Source organism: Henckelia pumila, chromosome 2 (genome assembly GCF_033568475.1).
Source record: "Henckelia pumila isolate YLH828 chromosome 2, ASM3356847v2, whole genome shotgun sequence".
Taxonomy (NCBI): Eukaryota; Viridiplantae; Streptophyta; class Magnoliopsida; order Lamiales; family Gesneriaceae; genus Henckelia; species Henckelia pumila.
In genome coordinates, this window is record NC_133121.1 from 53950277 (window position 1) to 53961846 (window position 11570).

The window sequence follows — 11570 nt, forward strand, 5'->3', positions numbered from 1 at the left end:
TGGCTCACCAATTTAAATCGTATTCGTATGTTAGGAAACTTAGGATTTTAGTTGATTAGATTTCAAATCTCTTGAATTTATCTGGCTCGAAAATAGAATGAAAATACCTTTTAAAAAAAAAGAATGAAAATTTTGAAATCCATCAAACCATATTTTTTTGCTTTAATTTTAAATCTACGTACCCTCTAACTTAGTTATTTAAAATCCATGTATTTCAAATTCATTTGATTTGAAATATTCCAACAAATCCAAACAATTCAATACAAACACATGAACCTTAATCATGAAGTTTATGATTGTTGTTTAAGTATGATGTAATAATATATATATATACAGCAAGACCTTATTTTCATCCTCATAAATATGTAGTTAATTAAAAACCTTAAGTTTGTGTCTTTTCCAAAGAATTTTTTAGTTCCCTCGAAACATTTCACGAAAACATATCCAAGTTTGATTTCTGCAAGAGCAATCCTTATACATTTTGCTTAATTCTAATGCATTATACACCTAGCTAGTTGGTTGTCCACTCGCACCCAGACCAATCCATGATCATTAACTTTAAAGTTCTCTCCACAAATCATACCTTTGTTGAACTCAACATTCCCACCACAAAAAATCTTGAAATTTAATGTTTCAATATGCTTAGGCGAGTGAAGAAGATGTAGCCTCCCAATGTTGGAGGAAAGAAACATTATCAAGATTCAAAATCCTCTGTTGCAGCATGTTATTCAAGATACTGATACTTATCATCCTGCTACATCACCCCGTCCGGATGCTGGGGAACAGAGCGATCCCGAGCGCCAGCGCCCTTCATCTTCACAGGTACCACTCTCTAGACACAGATAAAGCCACTCTACTCATATTTAAGAACGGTCTGTTATCCAACACAAGTTCAAAGCTGTCGAATTGGGACGAGGGGACCGATGTCTGCAACTTTACAGGCGTGGCGTGTAGTCGGAAGGGTGCGCTCCGTGTGATGGTCCTGAACGTGACTAATCTTGGCCTTCTGGGAAAGCTTTCACCCGTGCTTTCGAATCTAACACAACTACGATATTTATACCTTGATAACAACCAATTCTTTGGCAGCATTCCTTGGGAACTTTCCTACCTTAGGAAAATTCATGAGCTCAATCTTAGCGAAAATAATTTGCAAGGCGAAATACCCACATCTTTCTCTCTACTCTCACAACTAAGGTTAACTTTTTTGTTCAAAAACAATTTGAATGGGACGATACCACCAGCTGTTTTTGCCAATTGCAGCAGTAGCCTGCAAAATGTAGATTTTTCTTGGAACGGCTTGACTGGATACATCCCGTTCGAAATTGGAAATTGTCCTAACATTTGGAACTTGAATCTATACAACAATTTACTCTTCGGAGAAATCCCTGTTTCATTGGGAAACCTCACGGAAATGTACAGTTTAGATGTTGAAAACAACAGTATTTCTGGCGAACTCCCTTCCAGGATACTCTCAAAGTTTCGGAACTTGAAAATTCTTCACTTATCAGGCAATAAAATGATTAGCCATGATAATAATACCAATCTTGAACCCTTTTTTTATGCACTGGCAAATTACAGTGACTTTGCGGAGCTGCAAATGACAAGCATGAAGCTTGGAGGGCGTTTATCGATTTCAATTGCAGGGCTTAAACATGTGGAAAGTTTGCAACTCCAAGAAAATCAGATAAGTGGACCAATTCCTCCACAAGTTGGGAATTTGTCAGATTTAATGCTGCTGAATTTCTCCTCCAACCTTTTATCTGGGACTATTCCAGTCGAAATCGGTAATTTATCTAAATTGCAACAACTTTCTCTATCATTCAACTTCTTCACTAGGATCCCGGCTGCACTAGGCCGACTGACTAAGCTGGGCTTGATGGACCTATCACATAACAATTTGTCTGATCAGATTCCAGAAGAACTAGGAAACTTGTCGATGATAAATTTTTTATTCCTCAATAACAATCTTCTTTCCGGACATATACCTCGGAGCTTAGGCAGATGCACTTCTCTGTCCAAAGTTGACTTATCACATAACAGATTAACCGGAAGGGTCCCTTCCGAAATATCCGAATGGCATGAAATGAGAAGGTTTCTCAACCTGTCACATAATAAGCTTGAAGGTCCATTGCCAATTGAACTGAGCACGTTGTCAAGTGTCGAGGAGATTGATTTGTCATTCAACAACTTTACCGGAAGTCTCTATTCTCAGATTTCAAGTTGCTATGAGCTGAAGGTGTTAAATTTAGCTAATAATTCTATCCAAGGGATTCTTCCGGACACGTTGGGTAGTCTCAAGAACCTTGCAAGTTTTGATGTTTCGGGAAACAACATGAACGGAACGATCCCAGATAGCTTGAACAACATCAAGACTTTGACCTTTCTTGATCTTGCGGATAACGATTTTTCTGGAATGATTCCCTCTGGTGATGTCCTAAAGTCCTTCACATATCTATCTTTCATAGGAAACCAGCATCTCTGTGGGTCGATTCCAGGCATTCCGAAATGCAAACATAAGCTACGGCTTCTGCACTTACGCCTCTTCCTGATAATCTTCTGCATAGTCATATTCATATCAGGATTCTTCTCCACAGTTTGTTGCTGGATCGGATGTCAGCGCCTACGAGTTATCATTTTATCAAGTCAAGAAAGAAAACAGAGAAAACAGGCGCCTGATCTGTCACTAAACTTTCCTAGAATGACATACAAAGAACTTTTGGAGGCCACTGGGGGATTCGATGATCAAAGACTCATCGGTTCTGGCAGCTTCGGTCACGTCTACAGAGGAACTCTGCCTGACGGAACACAAATAGCTGTCAAGGTTCTACATGTACAAACCAGAAATTCAACCAAGAGTTTTAACCGAGAATGCCAGGTCCTGAAGAGAATACGCCATCGGAATCTGATAAGAATCATCACGGCTTGTAGCCTGCCAGATTTCAAGGCACTTGTCCTGCCTTACATGGCGAATGGAAGCTTAGATAGTTGTCTATATCCTCAAACAACCAACAGTTTACGAACAGGATCATCTGGTTTGAACCTGATCCAAAGGGTGAACATTTGCAGTGATATTGCTGAAGGGATGGCCTATCTGCACCACCATTCTCCAGTTAAAGTCATACACTGTGACCTAAAGCCGAGCAACGTTCTTCTCAACGACGACTTGACTGCCTTAGTCTCCGATTTTGGGATAGCAAGGTTGGTAGTGACTACCGAAGCAGAGAATGTTGGAGCCGTTGAGAACACTGGCAATTCCACAGCAAATATATTACGTGGATCGATCGGATACATAGCACCAGGTACAAATCGTTTCTCTCCGGTTTTTTATGTTCTATGTCTATTCAGTCCAATTGTATGTCCTATGCGTATTAACATTCATTTTTGCATTCAAGAATATGGGTTTGAATCGAATACGTCAACGAAGGGTGATGTTTACAGCTTCGGAATCTTGGTTCTTGAGATGGTGACTCGAAAGAGGCCTACTGATGACATGTTCAATGGAGGGCTGAGCTTGCATAGGTATGTGAAGAATCACTACCACAGAAACACCGAAAACGTTGTCGACCCCTCGTTGCTAAGAGCACTAAGAGATCAATCCTCGGAGGTGAAGAGAATGTGGCAAGTGGCCATCAGTGAACTGATTGAACTGGGACTCCTTTGCACGCAGGAGTTACCTTCAACTCGGCCAACGATGCTCGATTGCGCAGATGACCTGGATCGCCTCAAGAATTACCTGAATGGAGACACTACGGCTACATTTGCTTCGTCAGTTGGAATAACATCTTCCACATATAGTGATTACAGCATTGTATGAAACGTGGAGTTTTACATTCATTTGTTCATGGCTTTGCCAGTCGCCAGATGAGGATTACAGCTTAGCTGACGTCCCAATTATATTTTTTTTAAAATATTTTTGTTGACATTAACATCTAAAAAAAAAAAAATTAAGCACTGCGAAGCTAGAGCCCATGTTTGCAAGGTATCATGTCCCTGTGTATCTATGCAACAGGAAGGCACGCTTGCTATGCACGTGAGGAATTTTGAATTATATAGATATTTATCAATGTCGAATAAATAGTCGAGATATTTAATTGACAATATTCAGTGACACATTTTTCAAGCTAAGTAGAAGGGATATAAAAACAGGAATTATTGAAAGATATCATGTTTATATAAGATACGGTTGAAAATATATTATTATTATATTAGAGTTGAATGTTGAAAATAAGAGTTATAAAATTTTGAAAATTAGCGTGTGATGATGTATTAATATTTTGACTAATCTCCAGATGAGATCTATAAATAGGTCTCTCCATTTGTGTAGAAAAACACAATTGAATTGAGAAAGAAAAATTTGTGAAGTGTAGAGTTTGATATATTTTAAGCTTTGGAGTTTTTACTTTTTACCATAAATTTTTACTTTTTCACAACATGTTATCAGCACGATCGCTCGAAAGTTCTCTATAATTTCCGACGCTCCAAAACACAAGGAGAAGACAAAAATATTCAACAAGTAAGAATATTTATTTTACTGTTTATATATTTTTACTATGTATATATATTAATATATAATTTCATGTTATTATATAAAAGGATGTCTATGACACCGACTTTATAATAACGTGATATGATATATATTTATTATGTATATATATACTAACTATATTAATATATAATTTCAAGTTATTACATAAAAGGATGTCTATGACACCGACCTTATAATAACGTGATATGATATATATTTATTATTGATATATACTAACCATATTCGTATAATTTCATATTATTATATAAAAGGATGTCTATGACACCGACCTTATAAAAATGTGATATGACATATATAATTATTTAATTATGATTATCATTATATGCATCACATGATTATCAAAAAATTTTAATCAACACATAATCAATTTTTTTTCTTACCCCAAAGGGTCACAAACGGTAACAAAACGGCTAGTTTTTTGCCTATAAATATGATCACTCAAACACATTTCAATCACACCAAATTCACTCTTTATCTCAAAAATAATTTCTCCTCAATTTTTCGAAGAAGAAGATGATGGAATTTTTAAGGCTATTTTTTATAACTATTATGATTATCATGCTCACGATTCTTGTATTTGTCGGTGAATATCCGACTCGCACTTTTTATTTATTTTTCCACTATTTTGTATTGTTATATTAATGGAAATTAACTAATAAAATGCATTGTTGTTTTTCTACTACCACCATGTCAAATTTGGAAAAGTTTGAATTCGTTGCTCTCAATATCACTAGAAAAGAACAACGAATTGTTAATGAGAAATCATCAATCCCGACCCACTGTATCTACGGCATTTGAAGCAAATGTCGTAAGTAAAAATGAAAACAAAAATCAAAGGCATAAACTAGACTTTGGTCGAGGTCGAGGGCGTGGGCATGAACGTGGACGTAGAAATTATCGCGGTCGTGGTCGCGGTCGTGGATATGAAAATAATCGAGATAATTACTTCAATAACTCATCTTAAAAAAAGTCACGAATCACCCATTAAAAAGGCAGCATAAAAATATGAGTGAAAATAAAAATCACTCAAAAAGATATGAAAGTGCTTGTTATAGATGTGGCACTTCAGGACATTGGTAATGTTTCCCTGGGCACCTATGTAAGCTCTATAGAGAATCAATAACAGGGAAAGGAAAAGAGACTAATTTTGTCGAAAATAGTAACCATTTAACTGGTTCAACTCATTTCGATGCTGCTGATTTTTTGAATGATTTCGAGAACATTGATTAATATATTGGTGGGACTAGAATATAACATGCTATATTTTTCATATATTCTTATGAAACATGTTATATTTTACATATATATATTATCCTTGATTTTTCTTTATTGCATTTTTTTGAAGTTAGATATGGAAAATGCTATGAGAAAAGATAAACCCATGGAAGTTTTGCATACCCGATAATGGTACAACGCACACTATTCTTCGAGATAAAAGATATTTCTTGGAATTAAAACCAACAAAAATAATGGTGAATACAATATCAGATCCTGTAGAGTTGATTGAAGGTTGTGGTAAAGAACATTTTTTGTTACCCAATAGTACAAAATTTCTGATAAATGATGCTTTATATTCACCACAATCAAAAAAAAAATTTTTGAGTTTTAATGACATATATCTCATGGGTATGAAACTGAGACAATAACTGATGAAAATCAGATATAAGTCCAATCGAATTAAATATGATGGTTAATAGTTCTTCAATATTAACCAATTGGCATGATCGATTGGGACATCCTAATTCAATAATGATGTGAAGAATTATTGAAAATACACATGGTCATCCACTGATGCTGGATATTTATCTGATCCACGTAAGGCACATTCCCAAACCGGATATGTATTTACTCGTGGAGGCACTACAATTTCTTGGTGTTCACAGAAACAAACACTCGTAACAACTTCATCAAATCACGCCGAGATTATTGCATTACATGAATCAAGTCGTGAATGTGTATGGTTAAATTCAATGACCAAACATATCCAAACATCGTGTGGATTATCAGTAGACAAGAAGCCTATGACACTATATGAAGATAATGTTGCATGTATTGCTCAAATGAAACAAGGATACATCAAAAGTGACAGAACCAAACATATTCCCCCAAAGTTCTTTGCCTTTACTCAAGAGCTTGAGAAGAATAAAGATATTGATATCTGTTACATTCAATCAAGTGAGAACTCATCAGATCTCTTCACAAAGGCGCTTCGTACGACGATATTCAGAAATAATATATATTACATTGGGATGAGCAATCTACGAAATAGTGTTAACATGAGGGGGAGTTTACATGGATGCACTCTTTTTTCCTTACTATGATTTTTATCTCACTGGATTTTTCCTAGTAAGGTTTTTAACGAGGCAACATAAAACACGTAATAAAGACAATCATCATATGACGATCATCATCACAAGGGGGAGTGTTGAAAATATATTATTATTATATTAGAGTTGAATGTTGAAAATAAGAGTTGTAAAAGTTTGAAAATTAGTGTGTGATGATGTAGATGATGATGTATTAATATTTGGACTAATCTCCAAATGAGATCTATAAATAGGTCTCTCCATTTGTGTAGAGAAACACAATTAAATTGAGAGAGAAAAATTTGTGAAGTGTAGAGTTTGATATATTTTGAGTTTTGGAGTTTTTACTTTTTACCATAAATTTTTACTTTTTCACAACAGATACAAATTTAATTTTGTTGAGTTTTCAAAACTAAATAAAAGGTCGCTAAAAAACCTAAATAAAAGGAATATATAAACAATATAATAACAATAACATAAAGAAATTAAAAAGTCATCAATTCAAACTGTAAAAAAATGATTTCGTTCAAGTTTTGGATAGAAATTAATCAAACCAAACTAATGCAAACTGATTATATTAATATAAAAAATAATGTAATAATTTTTGCTAATTTAGTGTTTTTTAAAATCTTATACGGTTGGATGTATGTATATTTAAGGAAAAATTATGTTTTTGGTCCAATATGCTTGTATTTTTGTGATGTTGGTCTTTCATACTGTCAAATTTCAATCTCAATCCTTAATCTTTATCGTAATTGGAAATTTTACTTATTTTTCCGTGTTGCTGATGTTGCATGTTTTTCGCCCGCAAGCATACAATGTCAAGTTTTAATACAGAAAATGAGTCCAAGTCGATCCAACAGAAAATGAATAAAATGATATTATATTAAATATTTGAAACTAATGAAATTTTAATCCTATGTAGAGTTACGATGATGGTTTGAGTTTAAGTAACTAAAATTTGCAATAAATAAAATTAATTAACAATGAGTTCGCAAGACGAAAATTCAATGAGAGACAAATTCTAGAGGTTCGACTTCACTTGACTATCCACCAAGATTTATTCCTAATGATTTCTTAAGTATAAATCCTTCTAATTTATTAGCCAAGAATCCCTATTATTTTCTACTTCCTTTCTCAAGTGTTAAGCTGAAATTTGTATCTAATATTAAACTCAATATTTCTATCTAAGTTCAACTATTAAATCCGGTAAATAGCTTAGTAATTCTTCTAATAACTTCTATGGAGTTATATGCCTCTCGAAAAATATAAACACCAAAGACGATGTATTTTCCTAGGTCATATTCAAAATCCCCTCTCTCAAAAGATAGATTCTAAACAATCAATCATTCAATCCATGGTCAATAAATTAAAAGCATTAAAAATAGGAAATACACAAATAAACCGTGCGAAAAATTCAAATATATAAATCAAAATCTCAAAATCATGGTCTCAAGTCAAGATTTGTCTACCCTTGATAGTTATGTTTTTGTTGCTTATTTTGATGTCATTTAGTTGTTTTTTGCATTCGTTTATGTATTTTATTTATGTGTTTTGTTTGTATTTCATATTTTGTGTCTGCAAAATCTGTTTCCCGGTTTGTTGTGTAGGTTGCGCACTTTGGCGGACGCATAGACGGAACTATGGAGCAAGAGTGTTGGGATCGGTTCAGAGGGTAGAGGGGGGGGTGAATACACTCTGAAACTTATCTTGTTCTTCTTTAAAATGATCAAGTGAGGTTTAGTTCACTTAATCAGTTTTCTCAACTTCTAAAACGTTTTGAACAACTTAAATAGTGCGGAAAAAGTTCAGAGGTTTTAGTGATGCAAAGTTTATAATGCAATGTATGAGCAGGATGTGAGATAAGTGGCAGTAAATGCTAAAGCACGATTTTATGGAAGTTCGAAGGCTTAATCCTTCTACGTCTCCCCTTCTTCCACTTAGGAAGGAATTCACTAGAAGACTTTGGTTATTACAACGTCTTGTAATACACCCACTTCAGACTTAGGACTTATCCAATGCCTAATCCGAAACTCCTAGATTTACACAGATAAGATTCTCAGTTCTTATCAGACTGGTGGAAGCTTTCAGAGCAGCTTCAAGTCTCTTCAACACTGAGTATAGTTGAGTTGAGCTTCTCAGACTGCAGAGCGGTCGAGAGGCTTGAAAACCCTAGGATGATCCTTGACGATCAGATATGTGAACTGTAGGCGAGGGTTTATTTGAGCAGCAGATGAATGATCTTGTAAGTGTGCTCAAGTATATCAGATGAGGACTTCTGATATTAGTCAAGTGATTGAAATTTTTCTGAGTTGCTTGTCTTTCTTCGTTGTCTCGTATCACTTCTTATTGTTGTTTGAGCAATCTTCCCTTTATATAGGTCAATCATCAACGTCTTTATTTTGAACGTTCTGATGCTGCATTGAATGCACATTTAATGCTCATAAATGCATTGATGATTCTGCATGAGGATCGTACACTGCAGACAACTTCCAGGGTCCAAAACTGGAATAAACGGTCGAATGCTTTATCTGCAGTCATTCTGTGTTTTTGCCATTTTGGTACAACATGTTGTCTTGATTTGCAGGAGTCAACAAATCTTCTGAAACGCCGGTTCTGCTTTTAATAAAAGATCCTGCAAAGAACATCTTGTCACAGGTACTTGTCTCGAGATATCTAGATAGGCAGTTGGCATTCTACCGGTAGAGATATTTGTCCTCTGCTGGTTTGAATAACCAGTCGATAAGCTTGTGACTTCAACCGGTCGAGAGATAAAGGCGGTTGACAAGCTTCCGGTAGAAGTTGTAGTAGGTTCCTGAAATACAATGGTTGGCAGCACATTCCTATACAATGAGTTGTTGTTTGTTATCACCAAAATATCGGATTCAACAATTTCCCCCTTTTTGGTGATGACAAAACTTAAGTGCTCCAAGAACAATATGAAAGCATTAAAATGAACTTCATTGAGAGAATGAATTTCATTAAGTACAATAAGCATTTTTATTACACCTACAGAAAAAAATAAGATGCGGCTGCGATAAGTAAAGAAGAGATAAGTTGTTCATCTTTTGAACCAACTGGCTCCTCCTGACCTATCGCCTTCTCTTCTTCTTCTGTCGGCTTCTTCTTTTCTTCTGGACTCTTCTTCACGTCTTCTTGCCTCTGCTGCTCTACGTTGCTCTTCTTCCCCCTTTTTGGCATCACCTTGGTTGAGCCGAAGGATGACCTCAGTGAGTTGAGTGCCAAGGCAGGCTTGCATAGTGTCTATTTTTGCATCGATTTGAGCAAGTAGAGTGGCTTGCATAGTGTCCATCCGATCATTCAACTGCTTATGAAGGCGATTTTCGGATCGGATAACTTGTTCGGAGACGGTAGAGAGCGTGTTGATTTGAGTGCGATGATGATTAGTGATCTCTGTGGACAGACGAGCGAGGTCTCGAGACACGGTCTCGAAATGCCGAATCATCGTCTGGCGTGAATTATCGACCGATAAGGATGAGTTTGTTATGTCTTGAGAGAAGGACCTAACCGTTTGCATGAGCTCATGAAGCCGATTTATCAAGGTATGATCTAGAGCTGCGGCCATGGCTTCAATTAAAGAATCATCAGTCTGAATCATTTGCCCTTCTGAGTCATTTCTTGGTGAAACAGGGCTAGACTCACGATGATGTGGTGCGGGTGAACTTGCTGGAGAGCTACCCGATGGACCTTCCAATAATGGTACAGTTGGAGATGTAATAGTTTCGACTGCAGCCAATATGGTTGGTGGAGTACCAGGATCAGCACTTGGTTCATCCATAATGAGATCTTCCATAAACTTTTCAGTAGATGGAGACGGTTGAAGTGCTGGATCAGCATCAGTCACTTGCTGTTCTGGAGATGCAGGTGATACAATAGTGCTTGATATCTCCGTTGGGGGCACTGTTGCTTCACTACTGCAAGGAGCCTCTGTCACAGAGGTGACAGGTATCTCTTGTGCAACCACTTCTAAAACATCTTGTGAATGACCGGGAGAAGTGTGAGCGGTCGTCACGGGAGAGGAGCGAGCAATCACAACTGCTTCCGGTTGAGTAACTGCTTGGACTGCGGTTGAGGAGGGGTCGACCGATGAAGATGCTGCTACACTCGATCTTAGAGCATATGATTGAAAGAGGTCAGCAGTGATGAGATCGGTCAGAATCCCATCTGAAGAAGGAAGAGCATAGACGTCTTCTTCACCCTGATCTTGAGTGAGAAAGGTTTTCATCATCACTTGTGCTTCCAGCACATAAGCTTGCAAACAGGCTGCTGAAGCTGGTGTATTGACATTGTTGAGAGCTTGGAAGTGCTGAAGTAGTTGAGTGATTTGACGTAGACTATCCTGTAGTCCAGTCAAAATCACAAAGTCATCGGCAGCGGTAGGACTCTTGGATTTGAAATTCTTGACACGCTCATTAATTAGCAGTGATAGCAGGCTTCCTCGAAGCTTCAAGTCTATGAGATGTCTTCTTCCCAGAGCCTCCACGATGTCTTCAGTATCAGCAAATAGAAGCATCTTCTGCTCAATGACGTTTAGAGATTTCCATTTAGGAAATATTTGAGCGAGTGTCAAGTGAGTGCGGGAGTGATGCCATCTGTCAAAACGTTGTAGATGACGCTTGACAGTACGGAGTACGTGAGAGATGATCATATTGAGTTCTATCGTAGCTGCTGGTTGAGCCTTGGGTGTGTAGATCATC

The 11570-nt window shown here is 36.7% G+C and overlaps 1 protein-coding gene across 1 annotated transcript; it reads left to right on the top strand.

Annotated features, from left to right (window-relative positions):
- Window positions 1–527: 527 nt before the first annotated feature.
- LOC140884898 (uncharacterized) lies at window positions 528–3878 on the top strand. Its single transcript, XM_073291783.1, has 2 exons — window positions 528–3299; window positions 3393–3878. Exons 1-2 carry the CDS (start codon window positions 722–724, stop codon window positions 3812–3814), a joined length of 3000 nt encoding a protein of 999 aa, XP_073147884.1. The 5' UTR covers window positions 528–721; the 3' UTR covers window positions 3815–3878.
- Window positions 3879–11570: the final 7692 nt, after the last annotated feature.